The sequence below is a fragment of the Ambystoma mexicanum genome, chromosome 8 (assembly GCF_040938575.1).
Source record: "Ambystoma mexicanum isolate Mex_15411 chromosome 8, UKY_AmexF1_1, whole genome shotgun sequence".
NCBI classification, from domain to species: domain Eukaryota; kingdom Metazoa; phylum Chordata; class Amphibia; order Caudata; family Ambystomatidae; genus Ambystoma; species Ambystoma mexicanum.
Window position 1 is genome coordinate 540,488,678 of NC_090929.1, and position 22,066 is coordinate 540,510,743.

The 22,066-nt window shown below is 49.0% G+C and overlaps 1 protein-coding gene across 2 annotated transcripts in view; it reads right to left on the minus strand.

The window, feature by feature from the left end:
* LOC138472198 (ephrin type-A receptor 2-like) overlaps positions 1 to 22,066 on the minus strand; it is a 197,500-nt gene that overhangs the window by 25,862 nt on the left and 149,572 nt on the right. Inside the window, exons 4-7 of one of the 2 annotated variants that reach the window (XM_069610246.1) lie at positions 15,048 to 15,203; positions 13,818 to 14,150; positions 13,264 to 13,388; positions 11,322 to 11,481 (exon numbers count right to left, since the gene is read on the minus strand). In XM_069610246.1, the coding sequence (XP_069466347.1) occupies positions 11,322 to 11,481; positions 13,264 to 13,388; positions 13,818 to 14,150; positions 15,048 to 15,203 (774 nt within the window). The remainder of the gene's footprint in view (positions 1 to 11,321; positions 11,482 to 13,263; positions 13,389 to 13,817; positions 14,151 to 15,047; positions 15,204 to 22,066) is intronic. The other variant, XM_069610247.1, reaches the window with a different exon arrangement.

The following is a 22,066-nucleotide window of genomic DNA, read 5'->3' on the forward strand; positions in this document are numbered from 1 at the left end:
GCCTGGCGCCTAAGGCGCCAGGACTGGGGTCCACTATGAGCCTGGCGCCTACGGCGCCAGGACTGAGTCCAAAGGGCCCCGACTTGGGCCCGCTGAGACTTCCCAGGAGTAAATGATGTCTGCCTCTGGGGTTGCTGGGCCCGGCCTGGCTCCTTAGAGGTAGGCATCATGACAGTACCCCCCCTCAAGGCCCCTCCCAAGGTCTTTTCCTCCGGGGGTTTTGGTTTGTGTGGGAATCTCCGATGGAATCTTTGTATTAATCGTGGTGCGTGAACAAAGTTACTGGGTTCCCAAGATCTTTCCTGAGGTCCATATCCTTTCCAGTCAACAAGATAGAAGAGTTTCGACCTCACTATTTTGGAATCTAAAATGTCCTTCACTTCGAATTTTAATTCTCCATCAATTTGGATAGGATCTGGAGGTTCAGACAGTCTGGTTCCGGGTTGTACCGGTTTCAGAAGAGATGCGTGAAAAACGGGATGAATCCGCATATTGGATGGTAAATCGAGTTTAAAGGCCACCGGGTTGATAATAGCCTTGATGGGGTAAGGTCCAATGAATCTGGGACTAAAAGTTTGCGGGCCCCTGAGGGGTAAATGTTTAGTTGCCAGCCATACCTGATCTCCGACTTGGTAAGGAGGAGTTTTACTTCGATGCACATCAGCGTTTTCTTTATACCTTTTCTTGGCTTGCTGTAAATGCGTTGTAGCCTCTATGAAGGCTCGGGTGATTGTGGAATGTAAGTGATTTACCGCGGGCATTTCCAGGGTCAGAGGTGGATCTAGGTCAGAGGTCCGAGGATGGTGACCGTATAAGATATAAAAAGGAGTCTGTCCGGTTCCAGAATGCACTGAATTATTGTACACATATTCTGCAATCCAAAGGATGTCTTTCCAATTTAACTCGGATTGGTGTAACATGCACCGAAGATATTGCTCGAGAGTCTGATTGGTTCTCTCGGTTTGTCCGTCGGTCTGGGGATGGTGGCTGGTGGATAAACGCACATCTATTTGTGCCAGTTGGCAACATTTCTTCCAAAAATGAGAGATGAATTGACTTCCACGATCTGAGACTAATATAGAAGGGAAAACATGTATGCGCACTATATTCTCCATAAATTCCTTGGCCAAGGTGGAAGCTGACGGCAATCCTTTTAGAGGGATGAAATGGGCCATCTTAGAGAACAGATCCACTATTACGAGGATAGTGTTGTAACCACCACAAGGAGGCAGGTCAGTTATAAAGTCCATTGACAAGGTGTGCCAAGGTGCTGGTGGAATGTCCAAAGGTTGAAGTAAACCGGCAGGCCTTTTCTTTTGACTCTTATTTTGGGCGCAAATTCCGCAAGATAACACAAAAGACTTTATGTCTTTTCTCCAAGAGGGCCACCAGAAGTGGCGTTTGATCTTTGCTTCTGTTTTCGCGATACCAGGGTGTCCTTCTATTAATGATTCGTGATGACGGGTGATGACAAGTTCCTGAAATTCTTTACTTGGCAGAAACAACCGTTCCTGGAAGTAGGGTAAATCATCCTTGACGTTGAAGTGAGGACCCTTTTGACTCCATTCCAGTAAGGCTGAAGAGTCTAAAAGTTGTTTTACTTGCGTTTGGATGTCCTCCAAAGTTTGCAATGAAATTAAGCCCAAAAGTCTTTGTTCAGGTATGATTGGCACAGGTTCTATACTTGAATTGGGCTCCTCCATGCCAATCCGGGATAAGGCGTCTGCTTTACCATTCTTGCAGCCAGGGTGATAGGTAATTACAAAATCAAATTCCGCAAAGAATAAGGCCCATCGGAGTTGTCGTGAAGATTGAGCTTTGGCCGTCTTTAAATATTGCAAATTTCTGTGGTCCGTAATGACGGTGATGGTGTGTCTAGCTCCAAGAAGGTAGTGACGCCAAGCCTTGAAGGCAGATTTAATAGCCAGTAGCTCTTTGTCTGTAATTGCGTAGTTGATCTCAGGTGGCGAGAATTTTTTGGACCAAAAGGCTACTGGGTGTAGTTGGTTAGTGTCTGGGTCTCTTTGTGACAGGACAGCTCCCATGGCCGAACTGGATGCATCTGTTTCCACGATGTAAGGGAGATCTGGGTGTGGGTGCTTCAACACAGGTGCAGAGGTGAATTTGGTTTTCAGGTCCTGAAAGGCTTGTTCGGCCTCAAGAGTCCATTGGAAGCGTTTATTTTTCTTTAGGAGAGCTGTGATGGGTTGAACAGTTTGAGAAAACTCCGGGATGAACCTTCGATAGAAATTGGCAAAGCCAAGCATGCTTTGTACTCCCTTCACAGAGCTAGGGGACGGCCATTTGAGAATGGCGTCCACCTTCCGCGAGTCCATTCGGATTCCTTGAGGTGTCAGGATGAATCCGAGGAACTCCACTTCGGTGGTATGAAAAACACACTTTTCGAGCTTGGCAAATAGTCTGTGCTGGCGCAATTTCCCAAGAACTGCCCTGACATGTCTTCTGTGATCGGATTCTGAGGAAGAGTACACCAGGATGTCATCAATATAAACGACGACACAAACATCGATAAGTTCCCGTAAAACATCATTCATGAAGTACTGAAAGGCGGCAGGTGCGTTGCACAAACCAAAGGGCATTACTTGGTATTCGAAAAGCCCGAATTTGGTGCGGAATGCAGTCTTCCACTCGTCGCCCTCTTTTACACGCACCAGGTGGTAAGCTCCTCGGAGATCTAGCTTGGTGTACACACGAGCGTCTTTTACTTGGTCGATGAGCTCAGGTATCAAGGGCAGAGGGTAACGATTCTTAATCGTTATCTGATTTAGGGCGCGATAGTCAATACAGGTCCTAAGGTCTCCTTCCTTCTTAGGTACGAAGAACAAAGCTGAAGAGACTGGAGACTTTGATGGGCGAATGAAGCCATTAGCCAGATATTGATCCAGATACTGACGCAAATGCAGGTTCTCCGGTTCAGTAAGAGCGTAAATCCTACTGCAAGGTAGTGAAGCATTGGGTACCAAGTCGATTTGGCAATCGTAAGAACGATGGGGAGGTAAGGTGTTAGCCTGCTCTTTCTGAAAAACGTCTTGGAATTCTTGGTATTCGGATGGTAGCTGTACAGGGGTGGAGGTTGCAGAGGCCAGACCCCTAGCTGGATTTCTTGGATAACAAGTTGGTTCACAATCAGGAAAAGTGATCTTCTTAGCTCGCCAGTCTATTCTTGGATTATGTGTTTCTAACCAAGGGATTCCAAGAAGTACTTGAAATTGTGGGGCCTTGATCACGTCAAACACGATTGCTTCCCGATGCCCATCCTGACCCACCAGTGTGACTTCAACAGTGGAATGCGTTACCGGCCCCGAGGCTATTTCGGTTCCGTCAACTGTCGTAATCACATCTTGGGTTACTTTCGGGCGGAGAGGAAGCTTAATCCTGGAAGCCAATTCTCGGTCTATGTAATTTCCAATAGCTCCACTGTCCATGTATGCTTTTATAGCATGCAACTGCTGAGGCTGTTTTGGGTTCACAAGCACCATTGGCATGACAAAGTGCGAGGTCAAAGAGTTTGTTTTCAAGCTCGGCAAGCGGACCCCTACGCTTGTCGGGCTTGGTCGTTTCCCGAACCAGGTGTCAATAACTCGTTATCAGTGGCTCCAACCACCTTCTTGGGTGGTTTAACCGGACAACTTTGAAGAAAGTGACCGGAAGTCCCGCAATACAAACAAAGTTGCATTTGTCGCCTTCTCTCTCGCTCCTTCTGGGTTAAAGGTCCTTGAACACTACCAATTTGCATAGGTTCGGAAATGTCAGTACTCTTGGAGTTAACGGGGGTCTTGATGAGTACTCTGGTTTCGTACTTGAGCCGATCTGCTTTTCGATTTTGAAGTCTGTGATCAAGTTGAACCACTAAATCAATGTAGTCTGCGCAGGCCTGGGGTGGATCTACTATCTGAGCTATAACATCCTTAAGCTCTCCGCGCAGGCCTCGATGAAACAATGTGATCCTCTTATCCTCAGGCCATCCGGTTTCCACAACCAGTCTATTAAAGGTGGCAATATAAGGCAAAAGATCCTGATTACCTTGTCGCAAGGATAATAGTTCGTTGTCAAGGGCCTGTCCCTGCGCGTGTCGAGCAAACAATCTTTCCATGCTGGTCTGGAAGCCCTGGAAATCCCGGAGAATGGGATCATCCTGATTTACCAATGGAATAGACCAATCAGCAGCACAGCCACTGAGGTAGGATAGTACAAAGGCTACTTTGGTCTGGCCGTTGGGGAAGGCCCCGGGCCTGCATAAAAAGTGTAAACGGCATTGGTTCATAAAAACAGCATATTTCTTGGGATCCCCCGCAAAACGTTCAGGCGGGGCCAATGGCATGTGTCCAGGCAGATTGATTTGTACCGGATTATTCGAACCCATTGATGTAGAAGCGCTTCCGGACTCGGGTAAAGGCGTGTGTCCTGCCTGGCCCTGCAATAACCTTTTGGCCAGATCATCAGTTCTCTCCTTGGATAGGATTAGTTCCCTTCTGAGAACGTTAGTCTCCTGGCGGGCTGAGTGCACTTCTGCCCGTAATACCCCTAAAAGCTGGGCCAGCTGATCTGTCTCAGAAGTCTCCATAGCGCCCGGGTGGGAGATTATTGTACGGCTTCGCGTTCTGTAACGCTCACCTGATTCCCACGGAGGCGCGGCTTCGGGTGCTGATGCTTCCTTAAGGTGAGGCGCCGAATTCCCAAGATGAACAGGATGGGCCCCTCAACTCTAGCTTCTCAGGCTCGCAGGAATGTCCTCCTGTGCGTGAAAAGGGAGTGTTACCCACTGATGGAATGGTGCTCAAGCCTCCCACTCCCTTCCAACCCTCCACGATACCACTTCCACGATTCCCCTGTGAAGCCTCACCTTGGAATCTGGAAGGAAGAGCTCTCCATCCTGCTTCTGATGCAGGGGCGCGTTGAAACCGAGTTACTTCACTGGATTGAGGATTGGTGTTCAGGTAAGCTTGACTGTTCAGGTAAGACGTAGTACAAGTTCTGTTCAAAAGTTCAAGCCGTAATAATGTTCGTATTCTTCTTGCAGCAAGCGTTAATTCTCATGTCTTTTTCCTCATAGGGGCCGGGGTTCGGTATGCCGGAGATATGGCGCCGACCCGAAGTGAAACGTGCAGACAGGTAAGTTCGAGATGAGCGCTCGGGTAATGTCTTTGTATACGCTCATTTAATGTCTTAACCTTTTTTCCCCTTAGGGGCCGGGGTCCGGCAGCAGCAGGACCCGAAATGAAGTGGAAAACCCAACGGGTAAGTTTTCTGGAAATAGCGCTTTCCTTATTCCTTTTCTCCCTCTCACCTCTGTTCTTATCTTTTTTCTCCTAGGCGCCGGAACGTGGCGAAATCGGGATGGTCGCCGCTGAAGCTGGAGGCGCCTGGAAAAGGTGAGTAAAATGCAGCGCTGCAGCGATCGTAGTGAAATGCCTTTTAAAATGATGTCTTCCTTTCAGGATTGTAGGTGAAATGATTCCGGGATGCAGATTTATCAGGTAAGGTCTTTTCTTCCCCAATTCTCCTCCTTTCTCCCTTTGCAGATGATCCAGGGTGTTGACAGGCGTGGAAGAAGTCAGGATGCAGGAGCAGACACGGTGAGCGTCCAGCTGCTAGGTGCAGAACAACGCGAAGCACGTGTGGCTGTTCGGGTGGGGTTTAAATAGCCTTGGAAGAAGTTCCTGGTATGTATCCTTCCACCAATCTGGTATGTATCCTTCCCCGACCACACCCGGGTGGAAAGTAGTCCCACAGGTAAAGTAGTCCCATCCAGGCCTCAAGAGGGCCTGGATGAAGCAGCAAGGTCTGCACCAGGTAAGTGTGCACCCAAGCACTTACACATAAATCCTCCTTTATGAGCCTGGCGCCTAAGGCGCCAGGACTGGGGTCCACTATGAGCCTGGCGCCTACGGCGCCAGGACTGAGTCCAAAGGGCCCCGACTTGGGCCCGCTGAGACTTCCCAGGAGTAAATGATGTCTGCCTCTGGGGTTGCTGGGCCCGGCCTGGCTCCTTAGAGGTAGGCATCATGACACCTTTCTAGATGGTCCATGCATCCTTCAAATTTCTCCCTGGTCCACTTAGATGAACCAGAAGGGCCCAAAGGTGGAAAAATGTTGTCTTCCTCTCTTTGGCGTCGAAATGTGTCCCCCAGGGTCTTGGACAGAGGCTCCTGACTGCCCTCGTAAGTTTTGCGAGTACTGGGGCGCCATGGCGTGTCTTTAGACTTGTCCGCGGCACGCTCCATGCGTCTCGACGGTATATTAGGCGTCAGCCCAACCGCCCAAGTAATCCTTGCGATACTATCCTCAATCTCTGCCGAATCGGCATGAGTCAATGGGTCAGCGGTAGATCTACCGACTACCACGGCATCACAGGGCCTAGCGGTTGTTTTTTCACCTGTGGGAAAGCTAGGAGGCCTAGGAGTAGGTTTCGGGCCTACCGTGGCCTTAGGGGGGTGCCAGTGCGTTGGATGACCGCGCTTCGGCATGTAAACCTGATTTAGAAGTAGCGCCCTTATTTTTGGAGTTCCCAGTCGCAGGACATTGCTGCGGATGCGGGGAAGGCTGCTGATCCACCAGATCAGAGGATTCTGTAGAAATTTTTGGCGGGCCTGTTGGCGCTACCACCTTTTTCGACAGAACTGTTGAAATCGATGGGGGGGTTGTCCGTTTAGTGTTTCTTGGTTTTTGTACGCCCCTGTTGCTGGGTGTTGTCCCAAAAGTGAGACTTACGTCAGGCCTAGAGGGGTCGGGATGGGTGTGGTGGACCTAGAAGCGTCCGCCTCAAGGACGATGGCATCCGATACGGATGTCTGGTCATCATCAGTGCCCCCGTCACTTTCGGTGGGTGTGGCGGTGGGGAAAGAGAATTCAACCCGCGACATGCAGTATGCGGCCCACTGCTTTACACGGCACTCCTTAAATGTCTTAGGCCCAAGGAGCTTACACGCTGCACACCGCTTCTTGTCGTGATCTAGGGGTAGACAAGAATTACACATTTTGTGCTCATCTTTCCATGGGTACCGGACCCTACACTTAGGGCAGAACCTAAATGGAGTCCTTTCCATAGCGAAAGGTATAAACAAAGATGACCAGACCTTGAGGGTAAAGAGGGGCAAAGAGGAGAGACATAACGAAAGATATGGCCACTTCGACCCCACTCTCCCAACTGTGTAGGCCGGCCTGAGGGCTCGGCGACTTGGATGGCTCAGCCGCCGGATCTTAGGCGCTGAAATCCACCGCCGTCGGCTCTGTCGAGGTTGCTTGAATAGCCGTCGAAGTGACTTAAGAGGAAACAACCGAAAAAGTCTGAATAAAGATAAACAATGGGCCTCATTACAAGTGCTCTGGTCTGGAATTAACGCTGCCGGTATAACCATACCGGCAACGTTTCCGCGTCCACCCAATCATGACCCGCGGCCCCGGAAATAGCACCTTCCCCAACCGCCACCGCAGAGTTAAGGGTCCCGTAAAGTCCACCTGCACGGAAATCCCTCCGTTACTGGCAATACGAAACACCGCGAGCATCACAACTAGCGCGGACACAGAAACACCACCAGAAAAATGGCGTTAAAACTGTGATCACGGTGGCAGTACCGCCGCCAACGTGAACATGATGTTAAACAGTGCCTGCTGAACTGAATCAGGGCACAGGAGCACCAGATTAGCCCAGCTGGACCCAGCAGCACACTGGGAGCCTACAAAAGGGCCACACCCAGCCCAACACAACACAAAACCATGCAGGCAGCAGCTCTAGTTGCACTTGGACTGGGCCTACTCAACCAACAGGCAGCACTGCACATGATGGCAGTAATGGTGCAGAGGAGGAGGCGGAGGCGCCAACCAGCCAACCCTGCACCTATGGCAAACCCCATTGTCCAGCCGGCACAACCCCGCAGGCAGCCTGCAATACCACGCATCAGGGCCTCACCCTGGAACCTTACCCCAGGACAGATCCACACACTATACCGGCTGGACCGTCCAACAATCCTGTACATCACTGCCATGATTGAGGACAACATCAGCAGTCACATAGACACCCCCACCGCCGCCCCCCCCCTCCTGAAGGTTGTGTCTGTGCTGCATTTCCTTGGCAGTGGCACCTATCAACACACGGTCGGTGAGCTGCACGGCATATCACAACCCTGTTTTTCAAAAATCCTGGTACAGATACTGGATGCCCTGTTGCGCCATGTGTCGGAACACATAGCCCTACCCCTTACCCTCCCCGAGGTCATTGCCACCAAGTTGGCCTTCCATGCCATAGCAGGCATGCCAAATTGCATAGGTGCAGTTGACTGCCCCCACATTGAGCTGACAGTACCACGTGCAATTGAGATGGTGTTCCGCAATAGGAAACAGTATCACTCGTTGAATGTACAGATGGTATGTGATGCCACGCTACAGATAACACACTGCTGCGCACGTTTCCCAGGCTCAACCCATGACTCAATGGTACTGCGGAATTCCACGTTTCCACGGTACATGGAACGCTATGCTGGACAAAACACATGGCTATTAGGTGAGTACAGCTGACAATGCTTCGACCCTGTTGAAGTGGTGTGTGTGTCTCCAGGCCAATGTGCAATGTGAGTGTGCCGCTGTGACCGCACATGCATCCCCCCCCTGCCATCAACCAAATAGACAGCGGATCCCAAACATCACAAAGGAAGACATGACAGGTCAACACAGTATGCCCGTACACACCCTGCCACATGACACACACAGCCGATACTGTCACTGTCCCATACGCCTTGTGCCACTGCAAACACCCACCCACAAATGGAACACTGTCCTCCCAATGCACATGATGCCTGTAAATGAGACGTCCTGCATTAACTACTTCATTACAGTGGAGTGACTCTGCCATGTGTGCACATCACTGCACTATGCGATACTCACAATCAAATGTCACCCGCAGGGCAGAGTACACATGCACGTAAATGTGGAGGTCAATATCCATTTGGCTACATCCACTATGATGGCCGATAAAGACTTCCAACCACTGCATGGCACACATGCATGAATGAACAATGATACAAAATAGCACAGCATCAGATGAAGACATGATACAACAAACACTGACTTGTCCCCCCCATCTACGTCCTATGTAGGTGATGCTGGATATGCACTCACGCCATGGATGATGACACCTGTACGGAGACCAAGGAACAGGCATGAAGAGGCGTACAATAGGGCACATGTCCGCACACGTGGAATGATTGAGAGGACATTCGGACTGCTGAATGCCCGGTTCCGCTGTTTGAGCAGATCTGGCGGATCACTGCTCTACAGCCCAGTGAAGACGGGTCAAATCACGCTCGTATGTGCCATGACGCACAATATCTGCCTGCGCAGGAACATCCCAATGCCCCCAGACGCAGGTGAAGAAGATGGGGATGGAGATGGGGATGGGGATGGAGATGGGGATGGGGATGGAGATGGGGATGGGGATGGGATGGCACCACCTCCCCCTGGTGGTCCACTTGATGGCCAAAGAGCACGGGATGAACTTTTGAGACACAGCACATTCACAGCAATGCATGGACATGGTGATGGCAATAAATGATTTGTCGTACTGCAAATTAAATGATAGATGTCCACACATGTATGTTTTGATTTCAAATGATGATATATTGATGATTTAACAATAGGGAAGGAGGTGCAATGGTTAGGGAAGCTGTACACCCGTACCCACCCACCACCCAAACGTACCCACCCCCACTCAGGCCCCAATGTTCAAACACCCAAAACAACCTCCCCCATCACCCAAACATTCCCACCCCCACCCAGGCCCCAATGTTCAGACACCCAAAACAACCTCCCCCACCACCCAAACGTACCCACCCCCACCCAGGCCCCAATGTTCAAACACCCAAAACAACCTCCCCCACCACCCAAACGTACCCACCCCTCACACCCTTCAAGTCCACGTGTGTCCTGCAGTGCCCCACACACATGCCATCACTTCCGTGTGCGCTTCTGTGCCTGTGCATCCTTGCCCGAGAGCCCCGTTAGCCGACTCGAGCGCCTCTTTGGACTGGCAGTAGTGGAGCTGGATGGGGTGGTGGTATTGGATGGCACAGAATCAGGTATGGATGGCATACGTGCAATATTTGCCTGTTGCCCAATCAACATGGACTCTATGAGCCTGGAGGTGTTGTCATTACCCTCCCGCACATGGCATTCCAGGGTGACAATAGTGCTGGCAAAGCGTCCAATGGACCTTGATAGGCGACGCAATGACGTGCTGTAGCGCTCCCTTTGCAGCCTAGATTCCTCGAGCTGCCTCTCCACCAGCTGGGTGAGGGTAGCCTGCTGCTCCTCCATCCGCTGCATGCGGGAATTAAGCTCTGCCATAGATGTGGTGGGTGACCTCATGGGACTTCGGAGTGATGTGGGACTAAACTCCAGCTGATGGAAGGATCCCAGGTCATCAAATGTGGGCATCTCCCCTTGTGGCCCAGTATCAGAGTGCTCTGCCGGGGCACTGTTGTCACTACAGACCGCCTCCTCTGCAGTGCAGCTGCCTTCTGTGTTGGTTTGGGTGGGCACGATGGGTTCCCGTGGCACCTGTGTCAACTCAGGCAGCGTGGCGACGCTGGGGATGTTGGTGGTGATGGCCGGCACATTTGTTGCAGTTGGCACTGGGGGCAGAGATGCTGAACTGCTGGCAGCATCCTCTTGTGCAGGGGCGGTGGCTTGGACATGTGCCGGTGCAGATTGCCTGGCCTGTTGTGCAGTATCACTGTCACTTGACACGGCTACAGATAGTGTTACAGACACGCCTATGCCGACATTCCCTTTCGGTCCCCGAAAGACAAGATGCAATACTCTGCGCTTACCACTGGATCTCGGACCATATGCACAGCATGTGATTCTAAGCAGATTAACAAGCATCAGAACCCCCTTTTTAGAGACAGGAAGGTTAGTTTTCTCTTTATTTTCTTGACCAATAAAAGTTTATAACAATGTCACATGTGTTTCAGTCCCCTCCTTGTACACCTTTACAGGTGCTTCCTGACCTCATGCTTTTCTATTAAATTTAGTGCATGCATATAAAACACATCTGCAATAGAGGCATCACTGCAAGTGCACACTTGCTTTCCTCATTGGCTAGTGTAAAGATTACCCTTTATTTTTGCCAACTCTGCTCTCCTAAATATTAGCTTAATTGTTACTCTTCTCACTGTGGGTCTTAATAACCATGCTAAGTAACTCGAAGGCTTGAAGATTTCAGATAACTCCTACTAGTTTCCATTGGAAGTGTTCATCCTTGCTAAGGCTAGCAGGACCTTGAAAATCAGGTCACCGGTACTCACCCTCCGAGAGGGTCTGGAACTCATACTCCTTGCTGAGGGTGCCCTGGCCCTCCTGCATCAGGGCCTGGATACGCACAACGTACATGGTGCCCGCGGCCAGATTTGGGATGGTGGCTGAGGTTCCCTCGCAGCGGTGCACAGAGTAGCTGTTCTGATCATTCTTTAAAGTGAGGAGAGCACAAGAAATAAGATTAGAAAAAATGTTAAACCATGAAAGCACCGTTCACCAGCAGGTACATTTCCATTTTGTAAACTGCAGAGCAAGTCCAATTTTGAAGGATCTTTGTCACACTAGGATTAGTAGACTAGGAGAAAGGTGGATAACTGAATAAAAATACAACTAAAGGGTACCCAGCATAATTTAGTAATACAAATTAAACAAACAAAGGGACTGGCCAGATCAACAAATCGAAGAAGTTGGGCTTATAGAGGCCTAAAAGAATTGGCAACAAGAGTCTCCATTGTCTTTTCCCAGCTTCTATCTATGCATGCATGGATGTATGTACGTACGTACGGTACGTACATTCAGGTGGTGCATGCTTGCATGTACGAATGTTTCTTTGCAAAGTAATGAATACTGCCTTCTGGCCCTTTCAGCAAAATGTGTGAAGGAGAAAAGGGACACAGCAAGAAGAACGGGAGAGATGGGAAGAGGAGGCGAAACTGGAAGAGAAATCAGGCCCTAAAAGCGAGTTAGTACTTAGCCAGTACTAAGATGGGGACTGGAAAAGGTGCCAGGTGAAGAGTGCAGTCCCTTTTCCCCATCCACTGTCTATAGAAAAGTCCCACTCTGGTTAGAGCCGGAAGGATAGCTCTAGGGCAAAGTGCTCGTCTTGGAAGCAGAGCAGCATGGGTTCAATACCAGGTCTCTCACTTGGAAGCTGGACCCCAACATAATGAGTGATATGAAAACCCAATTTGATTGATTTTTTCTTTTAACTCGCTCTCCCCCAAATGGACAAATAAGGGAGGCTCTGGGAGTGTCTATCTAACGGCCTATATCTCGGGTTAGAGTCTCAACCGAATTATTTAGCTCACCATCCTTTCACAGAAGAGAAATTTCCACGACATATCAGTCTTTGTCCTGCCCATGGGCAGTCCAGCACCGAAATGCCAGGCAATTCTCTTCTGAACAGTACCAACAGCAACCCCCAAATGGAAACATTAGCCTGTAGAGTACAGAACTCGTGCTAGAGTGAGGGTGAGCAGGAGACCCTGCCAGTTAATGCACCTTCATTTCCCTAGGCAGACCCACTTCTAGGAGGGAGAGGGAGGTCACCCTTCCCCCGAATGTTACAGGAAACCTTGTGATTCATTCAGAGCGACCAGGTCTAGCGACCTCAGCTGCTCCATAGAGACTCCACTAGATTGAGGGCTGTGGGAACCCGAGGTTTCAGGCCTCAAACATTCGTCCGGATTATGCAGTGGCTGTGTAGGAGGAGTAGGAAGGTCAGCAAAGAGGGCGCCAATGAGGCTGGAACTTGTAACTGAAGTGCAGGACTAAAAGAATGTGTTCTGTTGTCATCTGGGCATTTGCAAAGTACTCTGGTAAAGAAGACAGCATGAAGGGGAGTAAGAGGAAAGCTAGTTGAAGTGTGCTGCTGATCGCAGATCACCGGATGCAAATTACCAACTCTACCTTTCACAACAGCAATATTGACATTAATGGCGGCAAGATAGTGGGACCATTAACAACAGTGCATTATGCGCTGCTCTAAGCGGAGACAATATAAAGCTTGTTGAAGTGTGCTCAGGGACCCCATGCAATTGGCTGCTCTGCCCTTCACTGGGTATATATTATTTGTGATAAATAACAGCGCTTAGAAGCATGAAGCAGAACACATGGCAGATGCAGAGGGAAGACTGGATGGGGGGAGGTGATTCTGCATTTGGGTGATGTGGTGTTGAGCATGTCTACTTAGGTGAGAAGAGGACCACTCACTTTCTTGCTATAGGTGACCTCGTACTTCCAAACTCGACTCTGCTGGCGCTGGGGGACAGTCCAAGAGAGGCTGAGGGTACTGCTGTTTCGGCTGTCCAGGTTTACCGATGTCACTCTTGGGGGTTCTGTGGGATGCACAAGGCAAAGACAAGAATGCAAATGTTAAGTGTGCACAACAAATCATGATCCTTATCCCCGCCCCTTTGAAAAGCATTATGCTGCTTTCCTACACTCTCCATCCCACCCAGGAGCAGCCTTTAGTTACATTCCTCACTCTGTTCCCTCTCTTTTGGTTCTCCAGATGTTTCAGACTACAAATCCCATCAGCCCTAGCCAACATTGTCAATAGTGAGAGATCATGGGTGGTGTATGCCTAAACATATGGAGATCCAAAGGTTGCAGACCCCTGTTTTGTAGCAAGCCCCTCCAATCCCCCCGAAGGCAGTGGTAAAGACTCAGCTGAGTGACCCCATTCAGAGCGAAAGTGTAGATAGAAGCACAAAGGTCCGCATGGCAACTCCCTAGGGTCACAAGAGTGCCCACATCACTTTTACCTGTCTGATTGACACTGATGCTGGTAGTGCCCAGACTGCGGCTAGAGCTGAAGGCAGATACCCCATTCCGCGCTTCCACAGAGAAGGTGTAGTTCATGTATGGCTCCAGGTCAAAGACAGTCAGTGTTGTGCCATTCAGCCCTTGGGGTACCTCGGAGTAGCTCACGCTGGAATCACAGGGGTAGCACTCCCGGGAGTCAGAACGACATTGCTCACAGATGACCGTATAAGTTACGTCATTCCGGCCACCAGAGCTACGCGGCTGAGACCAATTCAGCTCCACCTTGGCACCCATGCCGACAGCGAAGATGGCATGAGGTGGTGAAGGGGGCCCTGTGGGAAGCAAAGAAAAATTGTCAGAGGAAAAGCCCAAATTGCAACAGAAAATGCTGGGACTCAGCAGAGGAGGTGAACCCTGAACACCTAAAGCAATAGACGGAAAACATTACAGTAGAGACATGACAGCTGCAATGCAAACAACTACAACAAAAAGGCACTGACCAATGCTGGAATAGGGGTGGAGCTCTCAGTCAAGGCTATCTAAGCCAACACACCATTCTGGGATGACTCGCCCATACTTGCCTGGTGCCACAAACGTGCCCCTTGCCCACCTCTCCTGGATCACCTGTTGCAAGGAGGTTGGTAGAGACCAGAGGTGTTGCTAGGGTGGGCTGAGGGGGGCTATAGCTCCGGGTCTTTTGGTTGTAGTCCTGGATGGAAGCTCAGGGACTACAACCGAAAGGCTATAGCTAGCCCCGACATTAGCTTAGCCCCCGATCTTTTCCAGACCTAGCAACACCCCTGGTAGAAACGCAGTTGAGCGGGTGTTGGGAGGGTAAGGAAGAGTTGTGTACCACTGCTGGGTATCTGATCCTCTGCCCTTCTCTTTGTAGACGGCTGCCTAAAGAAGACGGGCTGAGACTCAGGGGGCTTCTAGGAGTGGTCTTTTGCAGGAAGGAGAATCTAGACGGGCAAGAACCTATTTTTTTTCTCCAGATATGCACCACTCCCCACACTCCAGTGTGTTCAAGTACTACAGCGAATCAATGAAACAGAGATTAACATTGACTGCCAAGTCTCCGCCCCTAGCTCCATCCCCGCATCTATCAGATACTGAACTGCCTGAGCTGAAATACCTTAGCTACAAAGTTCTACCACAAGTCAACCACATTGGAAATGACGAGTACACATTGAAGCATATGACAGCAAAAGCAAATGAAGAGAACTTACGAGAACACGGCAACCAGAGTGGATCCTCAGCGGCCCGGAAATAGCCTTCCTCACACGGGCAGGTGGTGGCACCCTTTGCAGAAGGCAGGGTGTGTGGTGGGCACGTCAAGCAGGCACTGTCGGATACATCGGCCTTGAAGAAGTCAGGCAGGCAGGCTGTTCAGAAAGAAAAGGTGGCATGGCATTACAAGGGATGACCGAGCTTTGAAACGGTGCCACTGATGTAGCCATTAATACGATGGTGTGCCACATAAAGGCCTAATGCTAGTAGGGGTGAGTTAGAGCTTTATTAATTTCAAACAAGATGGGCTATGGTCTTACACCTGTGACTCTCGTGATGTTTTGGAACACGATTCACATGAACCCTCACAATTCACTATGCTGGCATGGGCTGACTGGAGTTGTCCAAACATTCCGACTACTAAAGGCTGCAGATGGTCTCCTAGACTAGAACAGCATCCTTTGCAAAGAGGGGTGTATTCTTTCTAGGGGAGCCACACTCTAGAATGCTCTCAAAGTTCATGGAAACCATGTGGCATTCCAAAGGGTCATTTCTAATAGAACAATATGTATATATCAGCCAAATCCGGCACATATGTTCTCCATGTTCTATAGAGGTATCACCATTTAGGCGACATATACCATTGTAACTAATATATACTTCTGCACGGACCACTCTGTTACCGGGTCCTTCATACTAACTATTGTGCTACACCCTCCTATGTTATACCCTGTATGTATGTGCAACTTTCTGTAACACTGCTGTTCCTAAGACAATACGCCCAATTACCTGAGGGTTCGGCTGTGCTATACAAATAAACAAACTAAACTAAACTAAACTATATAGTGGTTCATTATTCCAATTAGTCTTGCTACATTGGCCTCTGCAGAATTGTAGCAAAACAACATTTAACAAAGCCAATTTGTACCAGGAGTGGCCAAAGTCCTGTGCCAATACCCCGAACCAGGTCACAAGCATGGCTCAACGCATGAGGACACAAGGTTTTGTGCCTGCATCAACAGACTAAAGCCACAGACAAGCCTGCATGAGAAGCAAATGGTATGCACCTAAAGGCGGGGTGCACCCAAAGCCTGCAATCCTCAGCTGGCAAGTGGATCCCAACGTTGCTTTGACCCATGAAGTGGCAGAACCTCAACCACGAGAGCTAAATTCAGAAAAACAATCCATAGACTAATGAATTGGCGAAGGTGGAACTGCAAGGATTCAGACACAGCGACTGTTTGCATTGCAGACCTAAACTGCATAGGATGCCTGGTTTCCCCATGCATCGATTTATGTTGTGCTTTTGGGATTTACACAGTACATGTCTCTAGACACGCTGGTGGATCTGAATGAGTGGGGCAGGTTGGGTTAATGGGGAACAGAGGGGGGAAATGCAAGATAGCGTGGCTGCTGTATTAATGCATGCAGTCCGTAAGTACCCTGAGCTCTACGTGTGGGTCTGTTTGTCCAGAGAGAGGAGCCTAGTGTGCCCATTTTGTTGGGATGCATGGTCTGGACTGTGATTTTAAAGTGGGTTGTAGAGGTGTAGCATTCTGCTTGCTGGGTGTTGGTACGGTTCATTTTCATCTGCTAGCGGCTTAGCTGGTATGCATATACAGTGTTCAAGCATATGAGAGAATGAATGTTAGTGTGGAGAGGTTAGTGGGAGACTGGAGTACCCCAGTGTGGCTATGTCTCCATAGTGGTGTCCTTTGGGTAAAGGTACTTGGACGGAGTTATCCTGATGCACACTGGCGTCTGTTGGTATCCCCATAGGTGGACAATATGCAATAACTCCTCCTGGATAAGAATCGAAGGAACATGATAGCACAGTGAGCCGGTCGGATAGCACAGTGAGTAGAGCGCTCGCTTTGACATCTGTGCAGAGCCTGCTGATGCATGTTCGGATCCCGGGCAAGGCCAAACTCAGCCTTTCATCCTTCCGAGGTCGATAAATGAGCACCACAAACCGTGGGTAATAATAGGCAGTGCTCAGATACCTGACAGTTTGTAGCGCTATATAAATGCTAAATTATTATTATTATTTATGAGAAGGAGTGGAAGACATAGGGAGCGTGCATACCAAGTAGACATGGGGTGAGACTAGTTCCGAGAGGGGATCTCAGGGAGTGCAGAGTTCTGGTCAAGTCCCTGGGAACAACTCAGCATGGTACAAGATTAAGGTTCGACATCCAAGACCCAGTCACGTGAATTAAACTGAGGATCAAAATTGCAGTGGAGCACTAATGGCATTGGGCACCAGGGAGCAAAATAAGGGACATAGTAGGACGCCAAACCCCAGTGGGGCAAATGAAAGGGTGACAGCCTGGGACAAAATTGCAGTGGAGCAAATATGCAGTGGGAAACAAAGGAGTAAAAATGACAGTGGGGCACTTGTGAGCAAATGCTAGGGGTCTGAATCATAGTGGGATACATTGCACAATAAAAAGGAAGAATGAAGCGACCTCATAGGCCATCCAGTGCCCCAGATAAGATGTTGAAGTGTGAGTACTCATTTTTGGAAGCAAAATGATTTTTGAGGGAGTCAAAAAGTAAGAAGCAAAAAGTTGAGCGTAACCCCCCAGCAATGCCTAATGCTCTCATACTTCTCAAAATCAAACTTCTCTTTCGTTATGGTTTCCGGTACTTCAATTTCTCGTGTGTAGGTAAATATGTTCACTCATAAGTGTAATATTTCTCTAAAATAACAGTGAGTCATTCACATAGCTTTTTAGTTTTGGTTGAAAACTAATTTAATTCAACATCAATATATGTTCCAATCAGTTTATGTGAAGCAAAATAGTTCCTATGTCAAAGAATGGCTCAAAAGCCAATGCATTTAGGAGACTTGCTCCTGAGCCTCATCGCTTAGGAACTTTATTTACCAGTCTTCAAATCAAATGTTGTAGGCTTGCTCGTTTGGTATGAAACAAAGCGGCTTTGTTTAACCGAAAAGGGGAGTGTTCGAAGTTCAAGTTAATAAAGTGAAAGGTTGATAGTGTCAGCTCCGCGCAATGGATGCTGCCGCCATCAAGTTTGAGTTCATTCTAAGTTAATAAAAGTGGAAAGGTTAATGGCGTCAGTTCTGCTAAACAGATGCTGCTCGCCATCAAGTAGGGAGTGTAAGGGTGTGCAGCACAGAGCAGAATAATCTGATGCTGTATTACTAAGTAACAAGTAACGAAGCACTTGTAAGCTATCTCCTGCTTAAATAAAGCAACTGCGGCCTGTACATCCACAACCCGAGTCAGTGTCTTTTTTTTCTAGGGAGGTTTGAGGGGGGTATGGCAAAGAATAAATTGTGGGGGGGGGGCTGCAAGGTAGACAAAAATGAATTGGTAACAAGGTAAACCAAATGCAGGCCCCCGGGGAAGGTCGGTGAGGGGTGTTTGCGGCTCTTTTTCACCACTTAGCAAGCCCCGCCCACCTGGTGCTTTCCAGTTTGCCGCTCCTTTTTCCTACTTAAGGAGCCCTCCAGCCTCTTTTCCTTTGCAGTTGGGGAGCAGGTGCAAGTGGATCTAGGTCACCTGGCCTAAGCTCCGCCCACCTGGTGCCTTCCTGCCTGCCGCTCTCTTTCCCCACTTAGCAAGCCCCGCCCACCTGATGCCTTCCTGTTTGCTGCTCTTTTTCACCACTTAGCAAGCCCCGCCCACCTGGTGCCTTCCTGTTTGCTGCTCTTTTTCACCACTTAGCAATCCCCGCCCACCTGGTGCCTTCCTGTTTGCCGCTCCTTTTTCCTACTTAAGGAGCCCTCCAGCCTCTTTTCCTTTGCAGATGGGGTGCAGTTGCAAGTGGATCTAGGTCACCTGGCCTATGCCCCGCCCACCTGGTACCTTCCTGCCTGCCGCTCTTTTTCACCACTTAGCAAGTCCTGCCCACTTGGTGCCTTCCTGTTTGCCGCTCTTTTTCCTACTTAAGGAGCCCTCCAGCCTCTTTTCCTTTGCAGATGGGAAGCAGGTGCAAGTGGATCTAGGTCACCTGGCCTAAGCCCCAGCCCACCTGGTGCCTTCCTGTTTGCTGCTCTTTTCCACCACTTCGCAAGCCCCACCCACCTGGTGCCTTCCTGTTTTACGCTTTTTATCACCACTTAGCAAGTACCACCCACCTTCTTAGCCCTGCCTCTTCCTTCCTGCTCCTAACTATTAGATCAAGGGCGTCTCTCGCCCGGGCGTCCTAAGCGAAGGGCAGACGATGAAAAGGGGAATTCCTGTTTGGACATGTTCGGACCAGGAGGACCCAGGGCCCGACCCCCTGCTCAGACAGCAGGTAGGCATGTACCAACATGTGTTACTCCCTCTGGTCCCCCGTGATGTTCCCTTGTGCCCCCCCATTCTCGCACACAGGTGTTGCCTGTTTTGCTTGATTCTTCTACCCTGCTCCCCCCTCACCCCACTCAAGCCTACTTCTGCAGGAGTCTGTCCTCATACATTCTGGTTTCACTATCACCGTCTTATGGTCAATGCTGGATTTGACTTTTATGGACTTCATTCATTCATGGTGTGTCACCCTTTCTCAACTCTCATGCTGAACTTCTTTTGCATCTTGTACTCATGGTGGCCCTGAATCATGCTGTTCCCATCTTCATCTTGTATCCTGGCTTGCAACATTATGTGTTACTATTGACTTCTGCAATTGTATTCACTCTCCCCTCTTGCTTCTCCAGTCTTTTGACTGCTAACTCTCTGTTCCCTCCTCCTTTCCCTTCTACCTTTTCCTATCTCCTCCCCTTACTTTCTTCTATGCCCTTACCCTATCAGAATTGTCCTTGGACCTACTATGATAGTAACCTCGTCTGTCTCCTCTTCCCTCCCCTTACTGGTTTTTTCCTCCCCTCCAGCACTATCTGAAATGTCGTCAGGCCTAATATGATAGTTGCTTGTTTTGTTCCTCCCCTCCCTTTCTGCACCCCTCTCCCTCACCTCTTGTTTTTTTTTCCGGCTCTACCAGAAATGTCGTCGGGCCTAGTACAGTAGTCGCCTGTCTGTTTCCATTTCCTTCCCACTCTCCCCGATCCTTCCTTATCTATGTTTTAGCTCTTGCACTATCTTTAATGTCATCAGGCCAAGTACGATAGTTAATTTCACATCCTTACTGTTCATGGCCTGTAAGAATGTCATTGTTTGTTCCCTTGTTCCCTCCCTTGCCTTGAAGCGCTTTGAAACACATTGTGTATAGGCGCTATATAAATAAACTATCATATCATATCATATTATAAGTCAATATACATTTATGAAAAAGTGTGTAAAGTGCTGAGTACCCCAAGACTAAATGCAGGCATTAGCTAGTGTTAGGGAGAATTGTCTAGAATGGCTAATTTCCCTTACCTGTTGAGTCCCTCTGCAGCTTTGCTCGATTCCTAGGGTTTAATTTTTCTACCTGGTAAGAGTGTGAGCCTTTTGTTCCCACTCTTACATGTGTTTTGCTGTGTGTTGTACATTTTTGTGCTCATGTACTATGGAGTCTCACCCACTCCATAGGCATCATCTTTTTACTGTGTGTCACACATCACCTTTAGTTCAGTGACACAAGTTTGTCTTTTTAGACTTCCCACTTTAAACTCCATTTTCTGTGACTGACTACTGTCTCCCAGAACATTTAAAGTTGCCATTGACTTTACTAGTCTTTTTAAATCTACAGACCCAGTACACCCTATCTTCCCAACGAGTACTGGAAGGGTTAATAGTTATCCCTTTTTGTCTGATTCTCATGGAACATTATTTCGTTCCCCTTTCTCTAAAATTTGGCTGGTGGCAGTGGTATCTACCATTTTTATCCTACTGCGGATTATGAAAATAGCCTCGGTACTGTTAGAGGCTATGGTGGTAGCCTCAAACTCTAACCCACTGGACCCATTTTATTTTATTTGGTACCGGTCGGGTTTATTCACCATTTCTTTTTTGTAAAGGTCTTTCTCGTGTTTTACTCTGCGCGCCAAACCAGGTTTGGTTCCTTTGTTCTCCGTCCTTTGGCAGGCTTCTGCCCAGAAGCCCTCCTTAGGCGCATGATTGTATGGGTGGACAGGATGTGAGGGAGGGGTTTGAGGCCCCCTGCACAGGGTCTCCTTGGAGACCCAAGTCGAACTCTAGTTTGATTGGATAGGTGGCTGTCCTGCAAGGACAGTCACCCTACTGTGTGATTGACAGCCAGGCTGTGTGAATGGGGGATTTGGTGCATAAAAAGCCAGTCTGTGGGATTGGAAGGCAGAGTCGCCACTGGAACAAGAGAACCAACGAGGAGCTGAAGGAAGAGGACTGCTGCAACTACTGGACATCCAGGTGAAGCCCTGCTGCAGGTCCGAATCACCCAAAACTCTGACGACAGAGAAGATCTGCAAGGAATCTTCTTCCCTTGAGCTTGGTGGAACCAACCAGCTTGCCAAACACCAAACGCCGGGCCTCCCTTTCCTGGTCGAATTATGCTGTCCATCGCTGCAGTGAACCGGATAGCCAGGAGGAACGGAACCTGTTTGTGTTAAGGAGCGCACCTTTTATTCAATGTTTTGCTCCACTGCTGGCTTCTTCCCTGGGCAGTTCAGGACCCTCCATATGTCCTCCTTCTCGTCACCACGACTGAAGCTTCAGGAACCATGAGCCTGCAGGAACTGCCAGGAACAACTGCCTCAGCTACAGCATTCTTCTCCATTTAAGGTACTGTGCAAATCCAATCATCCATTCCATCCGACTGCAGTGAAAGTGCTTGAAATCTTTCGCCTCTCCGAAGGCTTGTCCTTCTCTTCTCCTTTGAATAACTTTTCTTCCGACCAACTTTGTTTTGAAATCTTAGCAAAGACTTAACCGCAAACTATTCTGAACTGTGTGATCCTCTGCAAAGACTCTGAACCATTAACATTGGGCCAGGCCTTTTGACTTGAATCCTAGTTGTAGTAGCCTTTTCTAGATGATAGCCCTGCCTATAACTTGTTGGTGTTGTTGATTTTGAATAACCTTGTCTTTGTCTCCCTTTTAAATTACTGGAGTGCCATTTTGCTCACATTTCATTTTGAGCTTAACTTGTC